Here is a 13,838-nt window from a genome sequence, read left to right on the forward strand (position 1 = left end):
TTCAGCTTCTCAGCTAATGGATAAACAATTTATGTGTGAAACAGAGCTTTTCATGTTAAGTTTCATCCTGGATGGCCCTGCTTTGTACCACAATTCATTCATTCTCAACTGTACCTTTTTTCTTTAATGTCTCTCACTCCACCCCTGGCCCCTCCCTCACTCACTCTCTCTCGCACTCTCAGGACTCCTGGCTCAACCTGTTTATCTGAGCTGGGTTGTGCTCTAATCTCTCTCTCTCTGTCTGTCTCCCTCCCTTCCTCTCTCTCTCTCTCTCCAACACACTCCCTCAGTACAAAGGGGAGGGCTTTGCTTCCTTTAATTAATAACCTGTGGAATTCAGAAACTCAAAGCTGTCTGTAGTAAAACACCAGCCAGGCAGCGTTTGGCTCCTTTTTCTCTACTGGAAACATTTCAGCTGTTTGAATAAGGTAGAAAAATGGCTGAGCAAATGACTTCAGACTACTTCAGCTGCCCTCTATGTACGGAGCTGCTAAGGGACCCCGTGGCGATACCGTGCGGTCACAGCTTCTGCATGGACTGTATCAGCGGCTACTGGAATGAGGCCGATTACACTGGCATCTACATCTGTCCCCAGTGTCGGATCACGTTCACCCAGAGACCTGTGCTGAGGCCGAACGCAACTCTCACCAAAGTTGCGGAGAAGATCAAGAAGACCGGCTTGAACTTAACGCCCTCAACTAATGGAAGCTATGCTGGCCCTAGTGATGTTCCTTGTGACTTCTGCTCTGGAAAAAAGCTCAAGGCTGTCAAGTCTTGCCTCAACTGCCTTGCCTCTTACTGCGAGAAGCATCTGAAGCCTCATTTTGAGTCTGCCACCTTCAAGAGGCACAAGCTGGTGGATGAGCTGGGGAACCTAGACCGTAAGATCTGCCCTCAGCACCAGAAGAGCTTGGAGTTGTTCTGTCGTACCGACCAGATGTGTATTTGTGCCATCTGTACTGTCAGCGAGCATAAGGGGCATGACATAGTCTCAGCTGAAGCAGAAAGAAGTGAAAAACAGGTAAGGAACATGTACTGCTTGAGTAAATTTTACTAGGTTTCTGAGACGCTATTAGGTGGCTTTGGGGTTAAAAGTTGAATTTGTTAATTATATGATTATGTTACTTAACAAGAAATGTTTTTGAGATTATACAAACTATGTGTCTTCATAATAAGCTCCCAAGGAGCCATGAAGATACACCGTATAACCGGTTCTGTGTTATCACAAACACGCTGGCACAGATCATTACATAAAAACTGATGAGGAAATATGGAAAAGAAAGGGAGGAGATGATGATTAAACAGATAGAAAGGTAATAAGGTTAGAGAAACTTTCATCCAGATAAAATTTTCCAATACAACTCCCAAGCTACAGGAGTCACAAAAAGGGTGTGTTCCTTTACAACAGAGGTTACTTGGTTTAACCACTGTCCTGAACATGCTGCCTTTCTGAGAAGATTTGTTTTGGTGAGAGAAAAAAATAACTGTTATGAGCAACAGGAGATGAGAAACAGGGCTGGTCTGGATTCTGGTGTAGGGAGAGGCAAGGAATGTGAATTCAAGAAAATCAGGCGGGAGCCTGCGGACCATCCCCAAACTCCCCCCGCGCTGCGAGCGAGAAAACTAGCACACTGCTTTTTGTACCTTGACCCAAAGTCATCATAAACTTTAGCAGATGAATACAGCTGAGAAAAATGTTGACAACCGCCTCTTCAAACTGCTCAATGAAACTTGAGTCACTGTATGAAATAACTATTAGGATAGTAAAAACAAACTATTTATAGATACTGGCCAGATGTTCCATCAATACTCTGGAGCTCTGAATGGAAGGAAGACCTTCAAAGGTTTAAGATTTCAAAGCTTTTCCTTCAATTCATCAGCTTAATAACAGGGAGCACAGCAGTTGATGTGTTTTTGTAATGTTTTGACTAAACTGTCACGGGTGCTGTTTAGATACAGTAATCTAATGTTTATCGCAGGCACTAATTGCAAATGGCTTGTTTGTTCTGTTAATGTAGGGAATCCCAGGTTTAAGCCCTCAAGTCCCATGGCACACACTGCACACACACACACACACACACACACACACACACACACACACACACACACACACACACACACTATTATTCACCCCCTCCCCAGATTCTCCACATTCCTTCAAGCTTATCTTGAAGAATGGTTCGGTGAGCTTGGCAAGGGGTTGCTCTGAAGCCCCCCTTCTCTTACCCTAAAGAATCAAGCGTGTGCACCTTGAAATGTCTCTCTGGCGAGCAGACCCAGCTAGTTTTACATTCCTGGCGTGATTAACATTCCCGTCTCTTTTCGAAGATAAAGGCATCCATGTGAAGCAGGTTCTTCAAATTCTAGAAAAATAAAACGTAACACAATACATAGATGAAGATCTGTGACGTGAGAGTAAATGTTGTGTTATATAGCTGTACATTCACTGAAGATGGAAATCAGAAACAAACAAAAGTGTTTGTAAGGTGTTAATCTGTCAATAAAGACTAATTATTTTCTCGTTTGTTGTGGACAGAAACTTCTTGGAGTGTCCCAAGCAGAAATCAAACAAAAATGCCAGCAGAGGACCAAAGAACTGGAGGAACTGAAGACAGCAGTGGATTCTCTCAAAGTATGTTTTAGATTCAACTGTAACAGTTCATTTTCAACACTGCTCTTATCAAAGCCACACCGTAATATATTAGACCAAATAGGAACACTGTGTGGAAGTGTAATGCTTTATCTGGGCAAAGGTGAAATGGCACAAGACCTTTTATCTGTTAAGTCAGTGTGTAACTGTTTCAATCTGGGAAAGCAAACAGTCCTTGAAAGTGGCCATAATTGTTCTTTTGTTCTTTATGAGATAACCCAGTGCTAGTTTGTTAGATACATGCTGATACACAGTTTTTTTTTTTTTTTTTGACTGGAGGAGCAGCTTGAGTAATTTTACAGAGTTGTAAAGCTTATCCAGAAGATGTTCTTGCAAAAAAAGATTTTCTACTGAAATACTGGACATTGAACTGACACTCTTAAACTTGACTCATTTTTACTATAGAGCTCTGCACAAAGGGCAATGACTGAAAGCAAGAAGATGTTTGATGAGATGATCACCTCCATTGAGAGGATGAGGTCGGAGGTCATCAAACTGATCAACATCAATGAGAGGGCTGCATTTAGTCAGGCTGAGGGGCTGATGGAGCGGCTGGAGCAGGAGATCGAAGAGCTAAAGAAGAAAGAGACTGGACTTAAACAGCTTTACAGCACTGAGGATCACATCCACTTCTTACAGGTACTTTAGGACAGGAGTGTTCAAAACAGGCTCAGGGGATCCCTAAAAGGAGACGAAGAGGGTTCTAGGGGATCTGTAAAAAAATGTAGAGAAAAAAACTATATAGTTTATGTATTAAAGTTTTTTTGTGTGTTTGCTTAAAATATCCATACAAAAGGCACTAATTGTGACCCTGGACCACAAAACCAGTCATAAGGGTCACTTTTTTAAAATTGATTCCATTTCCATTGATGTTTGGTTTGTTAGAATTGGACAATATTTTGCTGAGATATAACTATTGAAAAAAATCTGGAATCTCAGGGTGCAAAAAAAATCTAAATATTGAGAAAATCACCTTTAAAAATGTTCAAATGAAGTTAGCAATGCATTACTAATAAAGTAAGTCTTGATATATTTACGGTAGCAAATTTACAAAATATCTTCACGGAACATGATCTTTACTTGATATCCTAATGATTTTTGCCATAAAAGAAAAATCTACAATTTTGACCTATACAATGTTTTTTTTGGCTATTGCTCCCAATATACCCGTAGTACTTAAGACACATTTAAGTTTACATAATATCATGCTTTTCAAACTTTTTGGCATTAGAAGTTTAAAAACTGCTCTAAGATTCTCCTTATTACATAAAAGTTTCAAAGATATTATATAAACACAATTACGCTTCAGTAACTCAGGCTTCCACCATTATACTCCATTTTATGCACTGACATTTCTCTCTTTTTAAACAGAATTTCAATTATCTCTGCACTCCGACTGATGACGGCTTTATACCTCGAGTGTCTCTGAACCCAGACTTCTCCTTCAGTGCAGCCAGGAAAGCCGTGGCTGAGATTAAAGAGAGGCTGGAGGAGCTGGGCAGAGAAGAACTGCGAAAAGTCTCAAAATCAGGTCAGAGCACACAATGCACCGTACATCAGATACAGGCATAGTTGTTGGGTGAATTTGCCCTTGCTTGCTGTTCTGAACACACTGCCCTCTATTTTATATGAACTTGGACAGTAAAGTGTACAGCGGAACTTTTTTGTGCACTTTTGCTACAGCATGTTGTATAATTTCTGGGTCAGCTGTAAGACAATCTGAAGTGATAAAGGCAATAAGCAACAATTAAACAGATCAGTCTTTAACTCAGACAAGTCAGGCCTTTTGGAACCTAGTTCACATGACTTCATAGTACATTCTTAAGCTAGCAAGGAAGTCATGTGATTGCATGTATAGTGTAAACAGGCTTAGAGTTCCTCCACTTCATTTCCAGTTCACTGAGCAAGGTTCAAATGATAAACAAAAGAGCTATTCTGATTGGATGAAGTAGGTAGCGAACAATTCTATTAATAGACATTGAAACAATAGGATTTAGTGCCCTTCTTAGATCCGCTGGCATAAATCTAGCATTTCTTGTTTAAAAAACAACTGTATTGTAAATAAAGTCTTCCTGATGTGTACTTTTTATAACAGTGAATGAAGTACCAGTCTACACTGTGGAGAATCGCAACAAGGAAAAAACCATCAGAGGTAATACAAATTAAATACTTATACTGTATATTGATTTACACTAATCACAAATGGGTGTACTAATAAGCTATAACATGGTCTAAAAATAGGCAATATTTAAAAACATGCATGACACAACTGTTTAAAAATTTGGGGTCTGTAAGTTTTTTTTATTATTATTCGACGGAAGTCTCTTAAACTCAACAAAGCTGCTTTTCTTTGATCAAAAATAATAATAATAATAATAATAATAATAATAGTGTAAAATCTTATTCCAGTTTCTATTCGAAAATACTTTAAAATGTAATTTTTCTTTAATTTATGAAGGATCATGTGACATTATTCTAATATGCTGAGTATGCAGCAAGTAATATTTCATTTATCAGTGCTAAAACTGTGGTGCTTTTGAACAGTTAAAATGCATACTTGCTGAACAAAAGTAAAAATCTGACAGACATCACACTTTCAAATGTTAATATACACACACTATGGGATAAAGCATATTAAATTATGTGATTTTCTTTGTGTTTAGCAAAAGAAGTTCATACAGTGGACAGTGCACCTTCTGCAGAACCCAGGAGCAGATCTGAATTCCTAAAATGTAAGTATCTAGAAATCATGATATATGAACAGTAAGATTTTTTAAGAGTTTTTTAAAAAAGTCTATTCTACTCACCAAGCCTGCATAGTACAGCAATTTTTATTTAAATATATATTAAAATGTAATTTATTCCTGTAAATTACAAAGCTGAATTTCAGCGTCATTACTTCAGTCATATGATATGATTCAGAAATCATTCTAATATTCTGATCTGCTGCTCTAAAAACATTTATTATATTGTGTTGAAAACAGCTGAGTAAAATCTTATAGGTTTCTTTGATGAATAGAAATAGAAAGAAAAATAGAAATTGCTAAATTCCTGTAACTTACAAAGTAACATAGATATTACTTTTATACAAATTATATATTACTTTTATATATAGAAATAAAGGTGCTTCTATATATATTTCCATACTTACTTACTTATTATACTGACTTCAAGCTTTTGAATGGTGTATGTTACAAAAGCTATTTATTTTAGATAAATGATGATCTTTGAATCTATCTATTCATCAAAGAATCCTGAAATGTACTCTACTGTTTTAAATATTGATAATAATAATCAATGTTTTTTGAACAGCAAATCAGCATATTAGAATGATTTCTAAAGGATCATGTGACACTGAAGTAATGATGCTGCAAATGTAGCTTTGATCACAGAAATAAATTACATTTTTAAAATATATTCAAATAGAAAACAGTAATTTTAAATAGTAAAAATAATTTAAAAATGTACCGTTCTTGCTGTACTTTGGATCAAACAAATGCAGGTTTGGTGAGAAGAGGAGATTAAAAATCTTTTGACTGTCTATTCTGTTATCGGTAGATATCGGCTCATTTTATGTTTTTGCATTTAGATCTAACACTCAAAGCTAATCTTGTTTAACATGTAATCTGCTAATATTAAAATGAATAGCCATTTGTCATAATGCACATTATGATGTTGTGATGCCTAAATTAACTAAACTGGAGTGATTGTAGTTTTCAGTTTATGTTTTAATTGATTTAGATGAAACAGTATAGAATTTGTCATCAGCTTATTTGCATTCCCCAGTCCAAATTATTTTTTCTGTCATTTTTACTAAATGTGACCCTGGACAACAAAACCAGTCTAAAGTCGCTGGGGTATGTTTGTAGCAATAGCCAAAAATACTTTGTATGGGTCAAAATTATTGATTTTTCTTTTATGCCAAAAATCATTAGGAAATTATGTAAAAATCATATTCCATGAAGATTTTTTGGAAAATTCCTACTGTCAAAATGTAATTTTTGATTAGTAATATGCATTGTTAAGAACTTAATTTGGAGAACTTTAAAGGGGATTTTCTCAGTATTTTGATTTTTTTGCACCCTCAGATTCCAGATTTTCAAATAGTTGTATCTCGGCCAAATATTGTCCTATCCTGACAAACCATGCATCCATGGAAAGCTTAATTATTGAGCTTTCATATGATGTATACATCTCAGTTTTGTAAAATTTAGCCTTATGACTGGTTTTGTGGTCCAGGGTCACAAATGTAAAATTTCTGATTTACTAGAGTAAATACAGAGACAGATATATAAAGAACTGTTAAAAGCAACCTTTATCTTTGTATCCATCTCCAGACTACTGTCAGCTGAAACTGGACTCCCACACGGCACATAAGGAGCTGTACATATCTGAAGGAAGCAGAAAGGTGATTAGAACCCGGGACCCGCAGCCATACTCAGAAAATCAAGATCGCTTCGATAGCTTTGCCCAGGTGCTGTGTCGTGAAGCTCTGTCAGGTGGCCGTTTCTACTGGGAAATTGAGTGGAGTGGGGAGTTCTCCATCGGAGTGGCCTATCGAGGCATTAGCCGTAAGGGCAAAGGCTCTCTGTGCTTGCTAGGCTACAACGATAAGTCCTGGAGCCTCCTCTGCTCTGACACAGGGTACTCAGCCTGGCATAACAGGGTAGACAAGGCTGTCAGTGGCCCTCACTCTCCGAGAATAGGGGTCTTTCTGGACCACTCCGCAGGGGTGTTGGCCTTTTATAGTATTGGTGAGACTATGACGCGTCTGCATCGTTTCGAGACCACATTTACTGAGCCCCTCTATCCTGGGTTTGGGGTTGGAACATCAGTCAAGATCTGCCAATTGAAATGAACATGTGCTTCTCATGAAGAATCTGAAGTGAAGGACAGACATTTCTGCTTTCTGTTCTATGATTTTTGCTCTTTGTTTAATGATGTTTTATTTTTTTAACTCTGTCGTTTATGCTAAATGCCATTTTTCAGTTGTCGTTTCAACTATTTTTACAGGTTCTAGAAGAATTAAATAACTTTACTAATAATCCTATCTGCAAACTATATAATGTTCTCCTAAATAAAAGCTTTAATGAAGAAAAATTCTTCAAGATGCTAAAATCTTTTTTCAGTTAATATTATACTGAATTCTCAAAATGTGTGTATCCAAAAGGCATTGTAAAGTAATATTATTCTCATATTTCAATAAAGTTGTTATACATACTGGTCTCTCATTAAATAAATGTGGTCATAGTGAATATTCTTGTGATTTTGCTGATAAAACCACCAAATTTGAACAAAAATCATCTTAGTTTAATCTATAGCACATATTTAAAGTATAAAGACACTTGCCAAATTTCTGACTTTCATAATTTGTGATCAGTTGTTAGACAGTTAGTGTCGCCCTGTTTCAAAATCTTCCAAAATGATCAAGAGATTTGTGTTTTTTGCCTTCGCTTCACCCAGTTGACAGCTCTAATTAAAGCTCACTTCCAGAATGAAAATTTCCTGAAAATTTACTTAACCCCGTGTGATCCAAAATGTTCATGTGTTTTTTTCTACAGCCGAAAAGAAATTAAGGTTTTTGAGGAAAACTTTCCAGAATTTTTCTACATATAGTTGACTTCAACAGGGATCAGCGAGTTGAATGTCCAAATTGCAGTTTCAAAGCAGCTTCAAATGGTTCTGCAGCTGAGGAATAAAGGTCTTATCTAGCGAAACGATCCGTAATTTTCTAAGAAAAATACTAATTTTTATACTTTTTAACCACAAATGCTCGCCTGGCACTACCTCAACTTCACACACTATGTGAGCATTTTGGAGAGGTCACACCCAGCATTTACAAAGTGAGCTTGCAAATAAAGTCAAACGCCCTTTACAAAAAGATAAAACAATGGCATTGGAATATTTTCTAGTTGGATGAGAAAATGAGATGGAGCTTTTTGCCCTACCCTGCCTTTTACCTAAGCACAGACAAGAACTAACCTTTCCAACATGATTACATAATGTGTGAAGACACGCATGCGCATGGCAGAGCTAGTGCAAGCAAGATGAGCATTTGGGGTTATTTTTATTTTTTAGAAAATGACTGATGGGTTTGCTAGATTACACACTTATGCCTCAGCTGGAATCGTGTATGGCCCTTTGAAGTTGCTTTGAAACTGCAATTTGGACCCTCAACCCTTTAACAGTCCACTGTATGGAGGAAAATCCTGGAATGTTTTCCTCAAAAACCTTAATTTTTGCGACTTAAAAGAAAGGAAATTTTAATTCTGGAAGTGAACTTTTCTTTTAACAATTAATAAAGGAAACAGGTTGATGATCTGTTGGTCATAGTGGGCGTTCCTACTGCTGAATGCTCAAAAGATATCGGTGAGAAAGTCAGAAAGAAAATATTATTAGGTAAGACATGTATTGGCAGTAAAAATAACCCATTTATTTTGACAAGAAGTTTTTTATGTTGCTAAAATAAACACTCTGGGGGTGAAAGCGTTTGTATATAAACTGCAGGAATAAGCAATCCATCATTCCATGAACAAATATGAACGTTTATGAATGAATCAAACGCCTGAGCGTTTCTGAATGAAAAAAGTAGAACTTGCCCAGAATGTGACAATTTCTGACGCACTTTCTAAAGCGTCACTTTTTCCATTTTTCATTTTTGTGTGAACTAAGCTACTGAGGTTTTTGAAACAAACTACTGTTAGATAGTTGAGGCTAACCATTTACTTTGTGTTAACTTACCGGTGTAGTTGTTAAACTGGCTGCTTTCACCTTGGTGTGTTATTTTTGTAAACACCTTTTTTTCAAGACAAGAACCTGCTGTGGACAATTTGCTTCTATGCAAGCATGGCGGATATTAACAGATGTCTGGTGTCCTCGCGTGGCTATAAGAGGAAATACAACTTTTAGAAATCACTTTTTAGGATAATGGAATTTAAACCTGTGTATGATCAAATACTGTTGGTTTCATAAACCAAAATGTCTTGTTTTGTGAATTCTGTCTAAACAATATTTAAATATCAATATTTTTTCATATATTTTTCATAAATTTAAGTAATTAAAAAAAAAAAAGGTAGCCAAAACAATGATTTTATATTTTTGAGCTTTACATTTTTGCTGTTTCATGAATTGTTTTAATGTTCATAAATTAAAATGTTTATAATGGAAGGGTTTAAAGGCAGGTTACTCCATATCGTCCACGCAATATTGCTCATTGTGTGTTAAATGAACAGAAGGATATGCGCTATTTTGTGTTATTCTATTAAAACTAATAATCACTCAGTGAAAAAAAGTCTTAATCCAGCATTACTTTCTTTGTACGTTTGGTTTCTGTTTGTAGTGAATTCCATTTAAATGAACGCAAGGTTAGCGAATCTGCGACGGGTGTTTTACCTTCTGCATAATCGCCTTGGAAACGAGTTGTTTATGATGTTAGCCATGAGCTAACGCACTTCATATAGCTGCCTTTGGATGTCTATCGGTGGAATTATCGCACTGATTTCACACTTTGTGCAAACGTTTTACATTTCATTTATTATTTCTTATATAGTCTTACACGCAATAGAAATGTCAAATTGTTGTCTAAGTAGCTAGCTAGCTAGCTAGGTAGGTTAGTCAAAAATCGCTCCCTTCCATTTATTTCTCTTTATAACGTTACTTCAGGCTGTTCAAGATGAAAATATTATTAATTGGACCTAGTGAGGTAAATCGTTTGATAGTGTGTAGAATGCGGTGTATCTTTATTTATTTGTATAGATCACTAATTTTCATACTTCATATTGATAGTGTGGGAAAACAGCATTGGCCAATTTTCTCTCTGACACAACGGAAACAATCGGAGCTGATTACAGCCCTACACAAGGAGTAAGGTAGGTTAATTTTAAAGTTACTGTTGCAACGAATATACATTTTGTATACAACAATGATATATGTTAGCAATTTAAATATGGCATTTAATTTCCGTCTTCAGGATACTTGAGTTTGAATCACACAATTTGTCTACTGGCAACAAAAATTCAGCCTGTGAAGTGGAACTGTGGGATTGTGCGGGTGATTTCAAGTAAGTGGATCAAATGTAGACCACTTTTCTGAACCAGACTTAAGTTGTCAAACAATAACTGTTTCTTCCTGAGTAAATTCATTCAGTATTGTATGTGCACAGGTTTGAATCATGCTGGCCAGCTTTGTTGAAAGACTCCAATGGGGTAGTAATTGTGTTTAACCCAGATGTCCCCAGTCAACTAAAGGAAATAGAGACCTGGCACTCTACATTCATCTCCTCACAGGGTCTCCAGGAGGCCCAGTGTCTGCTCATTGCACATCATAAACCAGGGAGCGGGGCTGACACCAGCCGTCCACCATTAGGTAACATATTTCTGAACACCCCTTCAAAAAGGTTTCATATGATGAGTGTTTTTTTTTTTTTTTTTACTTATTTAACTTATCCTCTGTGTAGCCCCACAGTTAAACAAGTTGCCTCTCATTCACTCAAACCTTGAGGAAGAGCCTGAAGATGTTCGACAGGAGTTCCACAAATACTTGGGAAATGTTATGCGAATGCTATCAGAAAATCAGGAGCGAGAAGAAATGTTAATAATTACATAATTTTGTATATAATGTAACAAAATGCACATAATATATATACACAAGCAGTTTTCTTTCAGCTTTTGTATTTTACCCCCACAATTACATTAAAATCACTTTGATTTGGTAAAATGATTTTTTTTTTCAGATGCTTTCACTCATCACTGTAATTTATATACATGAATTCCACCATCTATCATCTAAAATGAAAATGATCATTTGTGACCCTGCACCACAAAACCAGTCATAAAGGTCAATTTTTAAAAGCTAAATAAGCTTTCTATTGATGTTAGCTTTGTTAGGATAGGACAATATTTAACCGAGAAACAACTATTTGAAAGAAAAATTACCTTTAAACTTGTCGAAACAAAGTTCTTAGCAACACGTATTACTAATCAAAAAGTGTTGATATATTTACGGTAGAAAATTTACAAAACATCTTCATGGAAGACGATCTTTACTTAATATCCTAAATATTTTTGGCATAAAAGATCGATCTGTAATTTTGACCCATACAATATATTTTTGGTTATTCCTACAAAATATACCCGGGCTACTTAAGGTTGTGCATTTAACAGTATTGTAACATTATCCTGGGTACATTCACTGAAAGCACACTAGAATTAAAGAAGCATGAAAGCTGTTCTTTCATTAATAATATTTATTTAGTTAGTTCCTGGATTCCAAGAATCTGATAAAGAAAACAGACACAGCTCAGCAAAGAGAACAAGCAAACAGGACAGTCCACATTTATACATCATAGCCAATAAGGCCTCCCTTCCCAATGATCTCGCCGATGTAGAACCACATCAGAACCTCTGTGGCAACAAGTCCATTCCTCAGAGCATCCTGGGGCAAATAAAAAAAAGTGATGAGAAACATTACAGAAATATTCTTGGAACTATTAATAACCAGGTTTGATAAGCAATGATTAAATGTAAAACATAAACCTCACTTTCTGACACTGAAGTGTATAATTGCAAGTAAAATTACAGTTGAACCACTGACGTTATATTGACTATTTTATCAATGTCCTTACTACGTTTCTGGGCCGCGAATGTAGTAGTACCTTTGCTGTCTATTCAGGGTCAGAAGGCTCTCGGATTTCGTCAAAAATATCTTAATTTGTGTTCCGAAGATGAATGAAGGTCTTATGAGGTTCAATGTTGGTGACCAAACGCAGACAGAAGCCAATGATTTAAATTCTAACAAAACTGTTTGGTCACCAACATTCTTCAAATTGTATTTTGTGTTCAACAGCTGAGGGAAATTCATTAACATTTGGAAGAACTTCAGGATATGTAAATGACAGAATTTGCAACTCTTTGTAAGTCTTTTCCAAACATAGACAAATACATATTTGAAATGAGACACAGGACAGCTTTGCCTCTGCCAAAGCAGATGTGTTTTGGATAAGCAATTTAAGTGGTTATTTTGTCCCAACACGTCAGACTGTCTTTTCAGAAAAGAAAAGTTTGAAATGCAAACTAAAAGTATCCAATCCATACTAACCCTGACTGTGGTCTGACCGAGTCGTCCTGACTGGAAGCCCTTGATGATATCCTGGAAGCCGCTGATGGCCTTGGGGATCTCGGCAGGGGTGGGAGGCACCAGCTCCACACGGGCGTAATACCAGAATGTAGCTAGCCGGGGCTTGGAGTAGTTCACAGCGGCTGCAAAATAACATTATAGACGTTAATCATATACAAGATATGTCACATTTACATTGATAAAGGAAACTTTGCAAAGCCAATGCCACAGGGAGAACGTGAACGTTTTAGCTGAATGTATCTTCACACTTTGACATTGGGCGAATGTTCTGCTGTCAGTTTCAGCATAACGCTGTTGTCGTGCGTTCAGAATGAATCGTAACAGCTATAAACGTAGTAAAACACTAGACAATTAACTAACACAATTGTTGGTCATTTGTTAGCACTAAAAGTCAGCGTATTACCACACTTAATAAGTGTATATAGTAAATGTTGTGTTTGATCTGATGCATGATTTGCTCATATACGCGGCCTGCTGCGGAAACCAGACGCACATAACTCATAATAAATCTTTCGATGAAATAAATCTTGTAAAGGTTAGGTAAAAGGTGATTATTCTTACCGCCGACCAACGTTGGCACTTTAGCCACGAGTTTCTGTACCGCCTGGGCCATGATTTCTGTGACTGTGAAGGTTTATTCGCCGCTTCTCTCCACAAACCGGGGCCCTTCAATGAATGTCACCTCCGGTCACCTCCAGCGAAGGACCCTTCGATCAAGGAAGCAGAATATACGCCTGACGGAAAAGTTGAGCATGCCTATATATATAGCCTATATATATCTCTATAAATAAATCTATATAGCCTCCATGCTATAACGTTGAACCAAAAAACGTGTTTATGAAAATACAGATTGTCTTTCCCCTAAAAATTAAATACAGTATGAAATACTTTTTCTATAAATAAAGAGCGGCTTAACACGACCGACTAAGTGCTACTGCTAATGCTAAAAGCTTTGAAAACTTGTTAACTTTACATGTATTTGATTTTATAGATGCATACACATAATGGTTTTTAATTATTTATTTATTAATTTGATGTTCCTTAATAGCATATT

The 13,838-nt window shown here is 36.6% G+C and overlaps 3 protein-coding genes across 3 annotated transcripts; 2 read left to right on the forward strand and 1 right to left on the reverse strand.

Annotated features, from left to right (window-relative positions):
- The first annotated feature begins 315 nt into the window (after nucleotides 1-315).
- ftr82 (finTRIM family, member 82) lies at nucleotides 316-7,870 on the forward strand. The gene is made up of 7 exons (XM_073840354.1): nucleotides 316-1,021; nucleotides 2,537-2,632; nucleotides 3,056-3,289; nucleotides 4,022-4,181; nucleotides 4,746-4,802; nucleotides 5,314-5,382; nucleotides 6,988-7,870. The coding sequence occupies exons 1-7, from the start codon at nucleotides 437-439 to the stop codon at nucleotides 7,506-7,508; spliced, it is 1,722 nt and encodes a 573-aa protein (XP_073696455.1). The 5' UTR covers nucleotides 316-436; the 3' UTR covers nucleotides 7,509-7,870.
- A 2,191-nt stretch (nucleotides 7,871-10,061) lies between these two features.
- Nucleotides 10,062-11,363, forward strand: ift22 (intraflagellar transport 22 homolog (Chlamydomonas)). Its single transcript, XM_073841386.1, has 5 exons — nucleotides 10,062-10,352; nucleotides 10,436-10,518; nucleotides 10,620-10,709; nucleotides 10,812-11,014; nucleotides 11,106-11,363. Exons 1-5 carry the CDS (start codon nucleotides 10,323-10,325, stop codon nucleotides 11,252-11,254), a joined length of 555 nt encoding a protein of 184 aa, XP_073697487.1. The 5' UTR covers nucleotides 10,062-10,322; the 3' UTR covers nucleotides 11,255-11,363.
- A 513-nt stretch (nucleotides 11,364-11,876) lies between these two features.
- Nucleotides 11,877-13,504, reverse strand: atp5l (ATP synthase, H+ transporting, mitochondrial F0 complex, subunit g). The gene is made up of 3 exons (XM_073841151.1): nucleotides 13,346-13,504; nucleotides 12,746-12,906; nucleotides 11,877-12,082 (listed from the first exon to the last, which is right to left on the reverse strand). Exons 1-3 carry the CDS (start codon nucleotides 13,395-13,397, stop codon nucleotides 11,984-11,986), a joined length of 312 nt encoding a protein of 103 aa, XP_073697252.1. The 5' UTR covers nucleotides 13,398-13,504; the 3' UTR covers nucleotides 11,877-11,983.
- Between the last annotated feature and the right edge of the window lie 334 nt (nucleotides 13,505-13,838).

This window comes from Garra rufa, chromosome 5, assembly GCF_049309525.1.
Source record: "Garra rufa chromosome 5, GarRuf1.0, whole genome shotgun sequence".
In the NCBI taxonomy this organism is placed as follows: Eukaryota; Metazoa; Chordata; class Actinopteri; order Cypriniformes; family Cyprinidae; genus Garra; species Garra rufa.

Bases quoted from the DNA above. Each gene is read 5' to 3' on its own strand.
- ftr82 (XM_073840354.1), top strand. From the start codon at position 437: ATGGCTGAGCAAATGACTTCAGACTACTTCAGCTGCCCTCTATGTACG. The intron at 1,022-2,536 runs GTAAGGAACATG...TGTTGTGGACAG, and splicing joins CAGAAAGAAGTGAAAAACAG to AAACTTCTTGGAGTGTCCCA. The intron at 5,383-6,987 runs GTAAGTATCTAG...ATCCATCTCCAG, and splicing joins CAGATCTGAATTCCTAAAAT to ACTACTGTCAGCTGAAACTG.
- atp5l (XM_073841151.1), bottom strand. From the start codon at position 13,397: ATGGCCCAGGCGGTACAGAAACTCGTGGCTAAAGTGCCAACGTTGGTC. The intron at 12,907-13,345 runs GTAAGAATAATC...GTTATTTTGCAG, and splicing joins AGTGCCAACGTTGGTCGGCG to CCGCTGTGAACTACTCCAAG. The intron at 12,083-12,745 runs GTTAGTATGGAT...TATTTGCCCCAG, and splicing joins TCGGTCAGACCACAGTCAGG to GATGCTCTGAGGAATGGACT.
- ift22 (XM_073841386.1), top strand. From the start codon at position 10,323: ATGAAAATATTATTAATTGGACCTAGTGAG. The intron at 10,519-10,619 runs GTAGGTTAATTT...TTCCGTCTTCAG, and splicing joins AGCCCTACACAAGGAGTAAG to GATACTTGAGTTTGAATCAC. The intron at 10,710-10,811 runs GTAAGTGGATCA...GTATGTGCACAG, and splicing joins GATTGTGCGGGTGATTTCAA to GTTTGAATCATGCTGGCCAG.